Source organism: Orbicella faveolata, unplaced genomic scaffold, assembly GCF_042242905.1.
Source record: "Orbicella faveolata isolate gen_17 unplaced genomic scaffold, um_ofav_v1 contig_2, whole genome shotgun sequence".
NCBI lineage: Eukaryota > Metazoa > Cnidaria > Anthozoa > Scleractinia > Merulinidae > Orbicella > Orbicella faveolata.
The window spans coordinates 15,392,363-15,407,382 of NW_028301547.1; the positions used below are offsets into that span (position 1 = coordinate 15,392,363).

General features: G+C 38.6%; 1 protein-coding gene across 2 annotated transcripts; it reads left to right on the top strand.

Moving 5' to 3' along the window:
* Positions 1–2,335: 2,335 nt before the first annotated feature.
* Positions 2,336–14,438, top strand: LOC110044408 (ER lumen protein-retaining receptor 2-like). 2 transcript variants are annotated; one of them, XM_089289836.1, is made up of 5 exons: positions 2,336–2,539; positions 4,531–4,790; positions 7,023–7,073; positions 11,627–11,879; positions 13,585–14,438. In XM_089289836.1, exons 1-5 carry the CDS (start codon positions 2,449–2,451, stop codon positions 13,617–13,619), a joined length of 690 nt encoding a protein of 229 aa, XP_089145962.1. In that variant the 5' UTR covers positions 2,336–2,448; the 3' UTR covers positions 13,620–14,438. The 2 variants fall into 2 exon arrangements, with proteins under 2 accessions (XP_089145962.1, XP_020605614.1); XM_020749955.2 differs by lacking the exon at positions 7,023–7,073.
* Positions 14,439–15,020: the final 582 nt, after the last annotated feature.

The following is a 15,020-nucleotide window of genomic DNA, read 5'->3' on the forward strand; positions in this document are numbered from 1 at the left end:
GATGAATCAAAGCAGAAAAGAAAATGAAGCAACGGATTCGGCAGCATCTGAGGGAGAATGTGTCACGTTGGTCTCGAAAGGCACAAACATCTTGGGGATGAAATCTGTAGTTAATTAGATGAACATCTTAGAATTCCCTGGTTTCATAATTTTTCTGTATCTTACCTTCTTTCCGAAAGTGCAGCTCAAAGAAAGAGGGCAAATTTATTACACTTTTCACTGGATTTAACAGTCATGGTGAATTCACAATTATCTTACAATTTCTGTTGCCTAATCTAGATAGAAAAATGCAGATTTAGTGGGATACTACAACAAGAAAATCAAGTGTCATTAACACAAAGAAACTGATCTCGAAATATACCAAGACTGGGGTAGTCTTGTAAAGACTGCATCACTCGGGATGTCTTTGATTTTAAAACATGAATAATAATTCAACCGGAACAATAATGCAAATACATGATTGCAATGTCCACCGCTTCCCCCCTTACACGAAGAGCGTTCTTCTGCCCTGCCATCGCTCGCCCTGAAGATTACGGCTAAAATGAGGCTCTTCAATTTTTCTTAGAGATCTTTAGCAACCTGCCCTGACATAGAAATCCTCCAACTACTGACACGTGTAAACATCGTAAACATATCCTAGCTTCCCGAAAGAACTTATAGCTTTTCTCTCCAGTATTCTTTTTTCCGCCTTGCTCGAGCCACGAAGACCATGCTCGTTGAGCCAAATTTTGGAAAATTCCTCGAGGATTTTGACCATTTCTATTCTTTATTGAATAAACAACTACAGCAACGCGCATAATTAACACAACAAATACAAACGGCTGGAATAATAAGGAAAATGTTAAGGGAGCCTCGTTTTCACGCAATGTAAACACCCAATTTAATGTCACATGCGTGATAGCCGAATTTGTCTATTCGATGTAGTCTCTCGTCAAAAACCTGAGGAGGAACAAGTTACTTGTTCGATCTGTTTGGACACTTACTCCAAACCCAAGACCATAGCTTGTCTTCATATCGTCTTGTCTTCTGCTGTGAGTGCTTGGAGAAACACGTCAGCCAAAGACAAGGGAAATTTCGTTGTCCCGAGTGTCAAGCAGAAGTTGACTTCCCTAAAGGAAACATTTTCGATAATTTGCCTAGCAGTTTTCTGCACAACAGTTTGTTGAGTCTTCTCGCTGTTCGACAAAGTGGCGATGGAAGCCAAATCAGCTGTGGTGTTTGCAAGAAGAAGAGCGTTGAGACCAGCCATTCCTTTGATTGCGAAAAGTTAAAGACTACGAGTAGTCCCCCGTTCGCTTAGTCCGTCGTGCGTGACGCGAAAGATCTAGAAAACTGCGATTGAGTCACCTTTTGCCGAAGACAGTCATCTTTCATATAGTTTTCATTCTTTCAGTGTTCCCCTCGAGAGAGACTTCTGACATTTAAACAATTATTGCAACAATTTGTTGATAAAGTGATTGATTGTTACTCGCTATTCGTTTTGCCTAGCCAATCAGAAACAGTGCAGTCTGTCACGTGTGGGACTGGGAATAGCTGGAACAATCAGACGTGTTAAGAAAATTTGCAATGTCTGGTAGATTTAGTAGATCAGAGGAACGATAAAGCGAGATTTAACGACTAGCCTGTGAATGCAACAGAGATTAGCAAATTTCCCATCTTTCAAAGAAAAATAACATCAAAAACAATAACAACTCACCTTGATTTTCAACTTGGTTTTTAGAAAAGTGTAGATAGTTTTAGATGAATCGTGAAGGGAAGAGGCCATGGGAACGAAGTTGGCTGAAGGTTCCATAGTGATCACTACGATCACTGCCAAAAAACTTAAGCGCCAATCAGCGGTCGTAGCGATATATGGAAAGCAGCCTTGAATTAAATGGGGCGTTTGCATACAGGTAGAAAAGGTACAATCAGGAGGAAAAGTAGTTGAAACGCTACTCAAATTAAAAAAAAAGCTTTTCCCTTCAAGCGCGATTTACCCTATCTTCACTCCTCGTATTCGTTAAAGATAGTGAGAAATCTTCTAAGTTGTCAGTCTTAGTTCCAAGAAGCGCGCTTGGCCCAACGTGTCCAAGCGCGCCTAGTTTCTCAGTTCCACTTTTCGCGCCAATTTTTTTTCTTTAATATTGTCCCATTATTGTTTGAGCTAGGGAGCGACGATACTAGTGATTTAAAGCTGTAAAAGCCGAAGACTGATTTGTAAAAACCCAACTGTGATCGACAACGTCCGATATAGAAAAAGAGATTTCGTGACTGAAATTCGTCGGTAATCTCCGTTTATCTTCGTTATTCTCCGAAGAACACAAAAGCTCCCGTATGTAGAGCTGCCGACGTGGCGGACATTTATTTGAGAGGCCTGCGGCTGAATCAAATTCTAGTGCTCACAAAACCTAGTTTTCTGCAGTTGGTTGGCCGTTTTCCACCAAGAGTGTTTAACCATATGAGAACAGAATGAATGTCTTCAGACTAACAGGAGATCTCTCGCATCTTCTGGCCATCCTTGCGCTATTGTGGAAAATATGGAAAACGAGATCGTGCGCCGGTAACTTTTTTCAGTTGTGCTTTGTGAGGCTATAATGGCTCCAATTTTTATGGGAAATTGCTTTTCAGACGTTTTGTCAAAGGACATTTCAACAACAGGGGTTTCAATTCTTGTTTTCTTTTTGGTTAGCAGCTTAGCAGTAGTGTGGTGCGCTGAAATCCTACAATAAGATATTCGGATCGATGGTTGAATGATCAGGGATTGTTGACTAGATTTTGTACACGTGTAACAACTGTAGCTTTACATGTCTTTGTGTCTTTACATGTTTTTGTTGAACAGCTCGTTAATCCTAAATACGTTTAACTCAACAAGCCTAGGGGTATTGTTTTCCAGACGAAGAAACTCTTTCGTGTACCTAAAGTTGGATTTGCACATTTTCAATTACTCTTTGTGTTGTGTCTCTGGAGTCGCCTGACGGTTTTCGTCAATACTGCTCCTCAAAGATCAAATGTCAGATATCGTCGGCTGAAGTGCTTCGTTGTCGATCATAAGTCATCATATATCACTTGCTCGAAATTTCAGACGTTCCTTTGAACATTTGTGGGCTTTTCAGCCCCCTAAAAGTTGTCATGTTTAGATAAAAGTAACATTTTGAGATCCAGTATTACTGTCAGAGTGACGTTTGGCAGGAAAACTTCAATTCAATATTTCTAAACGAACAAGAGTTAATGGAAAATCATTGTAAGTTGAATTTTTGGACAACAGATGAGGGCTGAAAATTTCAAGACAAAATATTTCCTTTATTTTTTTTTTGAATAAATTTGTATATTTCAATTTATTGGACCAGTTAGAATATTATTTGCCCTTTTACTATGAGATAGAAATTGGATTGGTTACTTGCCATTGATTTCGCAGAATTTAGTTTCTGTAACATCAGTGACTTGGCAATGCAATAAATATCAAGAACACAGAAAGTTATCTCTTTATACAATGCCAAATTCTCCTAGAGGACATCAAGAGAAGTATATGAAAGCTTAACAAACACACTGCACAAATAATTGTTACATTTCAAATGTACCTGTCAGTTGCTCTATTGGGACCTGTCATGCCATCATCCCAACATGTCTTTGAAACTCTTTTTCGTGGAGTGAAATTTGTTTTACAAAATTGGTGATGCAAACATACATGTAGTTTACTTTTTCTCTTGTACAAGACATACTTTCAAGTTTCCAATAACATGAGGAAGTCTTAAGTCTAAGTGGCTTTGTCCAGTTAACAGGAACTTCAAAGTCAAAACATTGCTTTGCACAAAGGAAAATGTAAAACCCATTGTGGCAATTTTGTTTTATTTTCTCCTAGTTTAAGTCCAAGGTCACAGGGTCTGAAATTAACTTTTTTCGGCAGGCACCAACTGGAAAAATGTGGTCGCCAAAAAGTGTCATTAAAATTTTTCCTTCGTAGCGAAACAAAAACCAAAATTTTTGGTCGCCACAGGCTTGCCGGCAAAATATTTGCATTCGATGTAATCAGGACTCAAACCAGTGCTGAAATCATCTTTTGACCACTTTGACAGATCTACATTTCCACCGTTTGATGCCCACAGAATATCTGAATCTTCATCTAATTTCTTCGCGGATGTTCCGTCTCTGGAACATGGTGGCAAAGCTTCGCACTGATCGTAGCTGTAAAACGTTGTGGTAGATTTATGATAACAGGAAAATTGGTTTTATACTTCAAAAGCAGCGGCAAGGTGACCAATTGGCGGGTGGCTTTGAATTTTATTTTAATCGATTTGGCTGAAAATCAAAGTTTTTGTTTGTGCAATTATCGTGGCATGAAATAGTTAATCACCCGCTGGCGACCAGTTGTAAAATTCTGGTCGCCAGTGCAAAATTTTTAGTCGCATTGGCGACCAGGAAAGCGCAATTTCGGACCCTGGGTCAGCGTAATAGGCACTTGTTACTGTTTCCATGGTGATTTTCTGTGGGTGTTTACACTTAAATATGAAAATTTTGTTTCCAATATAAAGTTATTGTTTTCTTTTCTTCCAGGCTTGTCAGGCAAAAGTCAGATTCTCTTTGCCCTGGTGTTCAGCACACGATACCTCGATCTGGTTCTGACATTCATCTCAGTGTACAACACTGTGATGAAAGTCATCTACTTGGTGTGTGCGTATGCTACAGTCTATTTGATGTTAGTCAAGTTTAAGGCAACCTACGATTCCAACCATGACACATTCAGGATCGAGTTCTTGCTGATACCCGTCGCTGGACTGGCGTGTTTAGTAAACCATGAGTTCTCAGTGTTGGAGGTAGGCTTGTACAAAGCGCATTAGTAAGGAATATTAAATATACCTTTCGTCGTCAAGTACTTAGATACTATCTAAGTACTTGACGACCATACTGCAACCCCTTACTGACAAATCAAGACACAAACTACAATCTACGGAGAACTTTATTGACGCTATTAAGACAGTACAGATACCTGACGACTACAAACTTGTGTCTTTTGATGTGAAATCACTGTTCACCAGTATTCCACTTCAATTAGCATTACAGTGTACTGAAACCGCTATACAACAATCTACTGTTAAACTACCGTTACCGACAGAAGACATCATGGACTTACTGAGCCTTTGCCTTACATCAACTTACTTTCAGTACAACGGTAAACACTACAAACAGTTGCATGGAACAGCAATGGGGTCGCCTGTTTCTGTTATTGTCGCAGAAATTGTGATGCAACACTTGGAGGAACGCGCCCTTGCAACTTGCCGACAAATGATACCGCTTTGGTTACGCTACGTTGACGACACCTTTACCGCCGTTCACAAAGACGAAATTGATTATTTTCACGACCATCTAAATGAACAGAACGCCGACATCCAGTTTACTAAAGAGATCGAAGAAAATGGAAAACTTCCTTTTCTAGACTGTTTGGTAAGCCGCAACAACAACGAACTACGAGCGACAGTTTACAGAAAACCGACGCATACCGACAGATTACTTGACGAATTATCCTACAACCCGACTTCACACAAAGCCACGACTATAAAGACTTTGACGAGACGAGCGCAACTAGTTTGTGACACACCGGACAGCTTACGTGACGAAAACAGATACCTTGAACGTGTTTTTCACAAAAACAACTACAATGCTGACTTTATTAGACGAAACATTTACCGACCTACTGAAGCTGACGCTACAAACAGGAACCCTACACCTGTCACTACAGTGACTATACCTTACATTAACGGCACTTCTGAGACCATCTCACGGATCCTACAGCCCTACAACATTCGTGTAGCCCACAAACCTACAACTACGTTATGACACTTACTGACCAACGTGAAAGACAGAGACGAACCTAACGACAGACAGGGAGCAGTTTACAAGATCAAATGCTCCGACTACCAGGCTTCCTACATTGGTGAGACTGGCAGAAACCTTAACACGAGACTGTCTGAACATAAATGAGCCACGAGAAATGGTGATGCCAACAATCACATTGCTGTACATTATCAACTGACAAACCACAACATTGACTGGGACTCTGCTCAGTGCTTAACCTACAGTACAAACTATTTTCAACGACTGACTCTGGAAAGCTGGTACACTAACCTAGAACAAACGCCTCTTAACAGATGTCAACAACTACCGGCGCCTTACAAACGACTTATCCAGGACAGAAATGAAACCGACAAACGGACTTCTAACAGACCAACTTAACAATACACAGACCAAAAACCGACCTATTTGACTAACAACAGACGGATCGAAACCCACCAATGACTGATGACAAACTTTACACGAGTCTCTCAGCCAATACCATCATGGCTATACTGACCAATCACGTTCTACGGACCAGACTTATAAGATCATCGACTGACAAACAATCTTCACTTGACTCTGAAGATGACTTCTGCTCAGGTTGTCGAAACGTCAGTCACCAACAACAGTTCTTTTCAGAACTACACTCACCCGGACGATCACACAATACGAACTACTGATACTCCTGGGTTCAAACCATTTACTGTGTTGTTAAAAATGTTTAAATAAATGCATGTACATGTATTTATTTTTCTACAACAATTCAAAATCAACTGGTACACATTTTAGCACTTTGAGCTGCAACTCATTTTCTTTTCCCTGGCAATTGATCAATAAAGTTATAAGTTTTGTTGTATGTTGATAATGAATTAAACTACCCACCACTACAGAGCTGTAGCATTGTTTTTATTAAGATGAATGAGTTTATATGAGTTTAGGCTATTATATACTTAACTTACTTACTTTTCTTTGATACACCCATATAACTGGTGAATGCTTATTAGGTTGCTTGAGATTAAAAAAAATATCGATTGCTTTCGATTTCAGTTATTAAAATTACTACACAAGTGCTAAAAAAGCAATGTTGACAGTCACCTACAGTTCACTTCTAACCTTGATATTTACACAAAGCAGACAAATAGTACCATGCATGTTTTATTTTTTTTTTTTTGGCGTAATTTTGGTATTTACACAAAGTCATTTGTTTGTTTCAGTACCAACAAGGGCTAAAATTTCCGCACCCCGCATTCCAAGTTGCTATTGAGGCAAGTTATTTGACTTGTCTAGCAATATGATCAGTAAAATTTCCACTTTGTTTTACCACTGGCACACTGACTAATAATTCTAAATAAAATGAATCCTAATGTGTATTAGCCAGTAATTAAAGCTGATAACCAAACAATCACCTGTGTAATGGCTAATTTACGCATTTAATGATATGTCGGCTCCAATTCCTCTGGTCCAAAAAAATTGAGAAGGAAATCAGTGCAATGTGTCCGTGACTCTAGTCTAATAAATCCCTGGGAGCCTCACAGATTTGCACTAGTTGAACTTTGAATTTTCAAGGACAGTGTCACCTGTATCTGGAAAACCCATACACTGAATTCAAATATGGCAAACCACTCGCTCGGCGCCCAGAACAAGCTGCATGAAAGCGACGCTAGTCGGGCTTTGATGTTTTGACAGAAAAGTCTTGCTTCGTCGTTGAACTGGTCTGTGTTATTTCGCTGTGCCTACGAGTTGCTGTGTTTCTGAATGCCACAAGAAGGGATAGAAATCTTCCACCGTTCGCCTCTAGAGGGAAATAGTGGATGAATGCAATTTGTTGAGACGAAGGAATGGAGTTCAGGATTGCCACAGGAACTAAAGTTTGTTTGCTACATTTCAGGATAGAAGATCTTAGAAAAATTGTTTAAATGACAAGCTTATGTGGTGTCTAGTGGTGTTTGAGCATGATTTGTATGGCCAGTACTTTCCCTAAGGTAAAGATACATGCCTTTTGAAAGACAACCTCTGTCTCAAAAGAAGAAGTTGTTTACATCTGCGTCCACTTGCACAGAATCACACAACAAATACTATGAGGTAAAAGCCAAGCTAATGGACTTCAACTGCACTGTTGTTGAAACCAGTGAAAGCATTAATGACAATGACTCGGAGCTAAATGCAATCACTTACACATTTCCTAAGGGTGCGTTCCTTTGGGGTGATCTGGATCAGGATCAGTGATCCAAGATCTGTCTGGATCATGGTGCATCAAAGGAACCGATGAATCCATGTCCAGAGTGGATTCATCGGTTCCTTTGATGCACCATGATCCAAGTGATCTTGGATCACTAATCCCGATCCAGATCACCCCAAAGGAACAGACCCTGAGATCTTCCAGCCTGAACTTAAACAGTTCCTTCAGCGATCGTGAACTCCTTTCCTTTGCCTGTTTTCCTCTCAGAGGTGAACGGGGAAACTGAAGAAAAAACTCCTTTTCTGCTGTGGAAGATTTCACTCCCTTCTGGTGGCATTCAGGAACAAAAAACATGCAGGGAGGGCAAAACAAAACAGACCAAATCGATGATGAAGCAAGACTTTCCTGGAGAAGCATTGTCAAAACAAAACATCAAAGCCGGACTAGCCTCGCTTTTATGCGACTTGTCCTGGGTGCCGACCAAGTGGTCTGCCATATTTGGCATTTGGTGTATACCTGATCGCAATCCAAGTAATTACACCTGCAGTGCTTTTACTGTATACTAGCTAACTGATCTATTACCTACCATATTGGCCCATGACTTTTTTTTTAAAAAAATGTTTCACCAAAAGTACTCCTGCAGGGTTACACTGAACACTGTAACAATTTGTTTCCCGCTACCATAAACAAGAAGTGAGGCCAATAAATCATTTATGTAAGTTAGCCTTGAGACTAAACAGAGAATCAAGTTCTAGAGTGATCTTCGTTAACAAACAAAACACACATGCAAATCACAAAAAGAGAAGAAGATCTGTTAGATCTTATAACCGCGCTTTTAAAATTTAACTGTTTTGGTAGCGCTACAGTTGCAATGCAATGCACATTCCAAAGCAGTCCTTGATGATTCTTTTCTTACTGTAGACATCACATCACTTGATCAACACAAACTCTATTATTGCACCATCAGTCGTAGTCGTTGTCTCTGATGACGTAATGGTCTTAGTTTGGAACTTTCTTCGGGATATGTATGGGCAGGAAGATACGAACACTAAACTCTATCTCGGGATTGAAAACGCGACAGAAAATTCGCGTTACTTTCGATTCTCACCAAATTTGGACAGTGGGATGATCTCATCATTAGTCAATTACAGGCCATTTTTCAGCTCTTTTCGTCATATCCCCCCCTCGGGAGAATTTTGTCAAGTTAGCTAATTTAGTATGCAAGCCACCGTAATGGTGGTCGCCGTCGGCGAAGTGTTTATTTGCTCAAAATTGGGGCAAAATCTTTCGGAGATGGAAGTCAGGACATTTGTAAGGATACAGAAAGTAATTTGGGAGCAGTTGCTGGCTTCTAAGGCTGAATTTATTCAGAAGTAAGCTGTATTTTCATTTTCGTGTCGAAAGCCACGTGGTGAAATATTATCGGCTTGTTATGCTCTCCTGTTCTGTTTTTTCTCTTGGTCTTTTTTGTAGCCCACCAAGGCCATTCTTTCGTCTAAATCAGTTGAAAAAAGTTCGAAAAAGATGTTCCCATTCAAGTTTAAGCTCTCAGGCGATAATTCTGGAGTTTTTTGGCCGAAACGTCAGCTTTGTTATGTTCGTGTTTTTCGGTTGCTATGGGCGACCATGGCTTCCTTTGTTAGGTCGAGTCTGGGAAGTGAGATCACAAAAAAAATTCTAAGTAATTCTGGTTTTGTTCGATTTCGCTGAAATTTTAACACGATAAAGCTGGATTGTTAAGGAATAGATTTACTTTCTGCCGATGTGTGGTAGCTATTAACGCTGAAGTGATATATCGCTTCGAACTCAGGGTTTTCAAGAGATTTTTTTGGAACGTGTGGGTTCGGCATGATTTTGTAATTGGAGGTTTTTGTTGACCCCGAAGGAAAAAATATCCGGAAAAGGTCATTTCATCGACGATTCAAACGAATATAAATATGTATGTATGTATGTATGTTCCGAGCTAAATTTCTGGGGAAAAAATATAATTTTTGACGAGTGCTGGGTTTTTAATTTTCTCCCACGAAAGTCAGGACCTGAGATGAGTTAAATTAACAACAGCTTTCTTTCTTAAAACTCACGATCAAATTTAATTGTTTTTTCCCTTGAGTAAAGGGCTAGCAAAGAAGTCACACGAGTCACATAATTCAAGAATTGCGTTATCCACGGCTATCTTTAGTATGGTGGTTATTTTCCTACTAATGACATAATCCTTGTGTGTTCTGGCAAGTTCTTTGCTTGGCTTGCAAATATTTAATTTTCCTTCCGATTTATCACCTCGCTGTGATGAAACAGCCAAAGAATTTCCTTCATTTGCCTAAAATCACAAGAAATACTCGCAAAATTGCAAATAAATTAATGACCATCGCTTCTGGCGAAATAAACTTGCAAAGTAAACACAATCTCATTTGTCACCTATCAAAAGTGAAAGCTGCAACTTCAACGCATTCCATGGCTGACGTAATACCTTTTTTAGCGTATTTATTATTCTGTTTGAATCTAACGTTTCGATAAAACCAAAAGAAGATATATTTTACCCACAACATAGAAAACAATATCCGTGAAATTGTCCGTGTATTAATGTTTTAACAGCTTTTAGCGAATAAACATCACACGTTGCATTACTCAAAATTTGGCCAAGAGGAAGTTTGGGTCTGGTCACCGACAAAAAAAATAATAATAATAATAATAAACCAAGGGTAGATTATGAACCGTGCTCGGCCCATGGCCGCGCAGTTAATAAACTTGTCTTTCAAAGCTATGTTTGTGTTACAAGTGTTGAAAAAGGTTTCAAAATTATAGCCAAATCAGGATTGATTTAAGATTTTAACCACACTCAGTGTGGCAAAATACTATCAAGTGCACAAATTGAAGCAATCCGGTTTTTAATTTTGGAAGTCATTAGAAGATTGCTCTAGTCAATATTAACAGTATTTTTTAACCATGACTAACCATTCAATAAATGCTGTTAAATGACTTTGCAAACTTACAATAAGATGTGATTAACCACTAAATATCTCTTTATTGCTGAAGGACTTCCATTAATCTGTCACATGAGGTCTCCCATGAGAGCTCAAAATGAAGACCTTGTGTTACTGTTTATTCTTATTTCTCTGTTAACTACAGAAATGTCATATGTTTTAATTCTAACTGTTGATTTAACACAACATGTTTTACCATTAGCTGTTGAAATACCTGAACTATAGGTGTTTAATGTTAGAGAGGTCAAGAGATGCAATCTCATTTAGCCTTCTTGTTGGCATAATTAACTACTAATAGCCGTTATTGTTTCATAGGTTTCATGTTAGTATGTTGTGATAAGGTTTTAGCATAGTTAATTCATCCAGGGAAAACTTCATGATTCTATTGGGGCACTTATTCATAAACATTTTCTTAATCAAGAAAAGGCACCTACCACTAATCAAGGAAATGTGGTGAATCATGTTTTTATGTATGTACCTACCAGCAATTAATATTTTTTCCATACAATCATATTTTTGCTCTCACAGAAAAGTTACTTTTTGAACAGATGCAGCCTTCATGAGGGCTGATTGCAAAATATCCTGTCTAGTATCTTTTCAGCAACAAAACACAAACCATGAGGAAAACTCATTATTATGTTGTCTTTATTTTCTGCAGATCCTGTGGACATTCTCCATCTACCTGGAGTCAGTAGCCATCTTGCCGCAGTTGTTCATGATTTCCAAGACTGGTGAGGCAGAGACCATCACCAGCCACTACTTGTTTGCACTGGGTGCCTACCGTGCCTTGTACATTGTCAACTGGATCTACCGCTACTATTTTGAGGGATTCTATGACTTTATTGCCATTGTAGCTGGATGTGTCCAAACAGCGCTATACTGTGACTTTTTCTACTTGTACATTACAAAAGGTGATGAAAAGTTAACATGCAGTTAAAATATTGTTTGATGGACATAGAGTATGACAGCAAGAATAGTTCTTGTTGGTAATATGCTCTACTTGAATTACTCGTAAAGTATCAAGATCTTGGCCACTTTACAGTGTAGGCGAGTGTGTTAGGGGCACTAGTATTGTATCAGGCTTGAGAAATTATTTAAAGGAGAAGGTCACTCCAAAAACTTTACTTTTTTTGTCTTCGCCTATAGCAAGTAAACATTAAGCTTTTCCACTCACCAAAGTTTTAGCCTCTGAAGTGCCTGCTATCCTGAATAAATTCATCTTGAAAGAAGTGACTTCAGAGGCCACCATTTTAAAACTATTTTGGCAGCCAGGCCATGTTTATGTGACATCATTCGTCCTACTCGAAATTGGTGGGAACAAGAAAAACCTGCAACTGCCTTGGCTTCAAAACATGTTTTTCCCAAGCGATTAACCACTTCACTATCTTCAATGCTAGTGACTCAGTGTTTGGAGCATGTGTGGCTCAAAATAATATGGCTCAGGGGCAACCATAACCCAGAATGGTAGCAAAAAGGCTTGGAAGCCATTTGGACAAAATCTCTTGGATGGAAAAAAGTCACGAAAACGCAGCCTAGCTGCTGAGTACTGTTCATTATGGTGGCAACGATGTTTGAATTTTGGGCTTCTTTGGAGACAAATTTCATAAGGAAAACCCGCACTTAAGAAGTTGAAACTTTGGTGAGTGGCTTAAGTTAGTGCAAGGTTTTCATTAGGATTGACAAAAAATAAACGTTTTTTGGAGTGACCTTCTCCTTTAAAAAGTGTTCATCCAAAACTTTCTAGTGAACATAAGCTGCCACCCTCAGAGGTGGATTTGAGGACAAAATTCAAACACATTTAAGGTGTATATATCTGCAATTTTTAGTGCATTTTACCTTTGTAACTATTACAGGGGTTTCATTAAGGGCTGGGTACCAGGCAAATCGACCAGTTGTGAGGATGATTTTGCCTGCCTAGTTGGACCATCTAGAAGAAAGTTTTTCTTCTGGTAGAAGTTTAGTTCAAACAGTTTGCTCACCTGTGAAGACGTTAATGAAACCCCGGCTATCAATCCAGTAATGCTCACTAAAAGTAGATGCCCATGAACACCTGGATGGCCATCTTACTAAAAACCTGACATCCCAAGTAGACGATTTTCTTCCTTTTTCTCCCCACGTGGCTGCATCACAATATATCAATTGTTAATAAAGTGGAACCTCCGGTTACGACCACGTCTCCTCAACAGCCAGTTTTCCAAAATATAAAAAGTTTCCCGGTCAAATCACTATGTTTGGAACCTCTTGTAAGTGACAGCGCCCACTTTTTAAACTCCCATAAGCAACCACTTGAGTGAAAATTGGATAATAAGGTGTTGTATTCCTGGGTAGTACAGGTTTTTTTCTTGAAATCGATTTTTCACATGAATAAAACATTGAAAATTTAAAGATAAAATGCACATATGTTGTACTCTAGCAGTCTTAAAAGAGATGACCTAAATGTCTTGAAATTGCCATATGCTAATGAGGCGAAATTTTGACCCAATATGTTCTAAGCTCTGGTAAGCGACCACCTCCCGTAAATGACCACATAGGCTTGACATTTTGGGTGGTCGCTTATGGGAGGTTCGACTGTTTTTCAGGAAATAACTTGTTGGTCACTCTTGTTTGTTTTTGCAGTTCTCAAGGGAAAGTCTCTGAAGTTACCAGCTTAATTTGACAAGACTTCAAGAGACCAGTGGTTCATTGGAGGAAGATGTTTGTCAAACTACTTGTCAGCAAGCATATCTCTAAAATTAACACTGCCATTTTTATCTCTGAATGAAGCATCTAAGCTTTTTAACCCGTTCACAAGATTTCATGTAGGTATTGGAACATTGTGCTAAATATTTAACTTGAGCTAATTAATATGTGAATTATTCTTTTAGTGTAAGTTTGGCCCACATTTGGCCAGTGTGGTTATGTGGTCATTGGCAGTTAGGTTTTTTTGTAGTGTGTAGTCTTAAGTTTTGTCTGAAATGAACTTAACAGTGTTAGAAACATAATAGTATTGAATCCTGAAATTCAGAGGTTATTGAAACATAATTGCATATTTACTGCTGGAGTTTTTCTTTGCGTGTTCATAAAATTAATGATTCAGACAATTTACAAAGGTTCTTTCATGTCAGTTAAAATTTGTTTTACTTCTCATTGCCAACCGTAACTGCTTTGCTTCATTGACTTCCTGTCTGACCTAGTAGTATGAAACTACACATCAAGGTTAGTCAGAGCCAAAGTGCATGGCATTAGGCAGTACCTCTGATGCAGTGTTTTAATGAAAAATTGTGCAATTTATGAATTCCATTCTGCAAACTACTACGGCCATGGATCAGAGCTTAAATGGGAGTGTATTTTTTCACACCTTGTTATAAAGGAACAGGACAAGCTTAGGGTATTCTGGAAAGTAACAGCTACTTCAACTATTTTGTAGTACTCATAATAATTATTATGTACAATGAGAGCAGTTAAAAGTTTAAAATTATTGTGATTCCTTCCATGGTTGTTTTCTTTGGAAATACCTTTCATGCTTACTTTAAGTTAGTGAGATATTATGAGTTTAAATATGTATGAGCAATTTTTTTTAAGTTGGATGCTATTAATGTTAAATATTAATATTACAGTTTTATTAATATTTAATGTTATTAAATAACTTAAGATGTTTTGCTTTCCCAAGCATTGTTCCTTGTTGTTATTTCTAGAATTTACCAAGGGTATAACATGCATGGAATCATTACATATGTCCGCCTCTCATCTCTCTCCAAGACTGCAGCTGTTAATGCTGTGATTACATCAGCATTAAAATGCTTAGTGTTTTTTCCCTTAAGTCGTTTTAGCTCATTTTCATTAATTTCTCATTCACATTAATATTGCTTTGTGATGGCTAAATTATTCCTCACCCTAGCTCACTTTCAATATTGTGTATCAACAACCTCACATTTTGAGAGTCAAGAACCTACAAACAAGTAGATGGGAGAATCCACGAACAAAAATATTAACGTAGAAAATGACAACGTACTGCCACTCAGAGAACTTCCTCTTCCACACGTGTGAGCTCCACTGTCATCCCAAGAGATAAT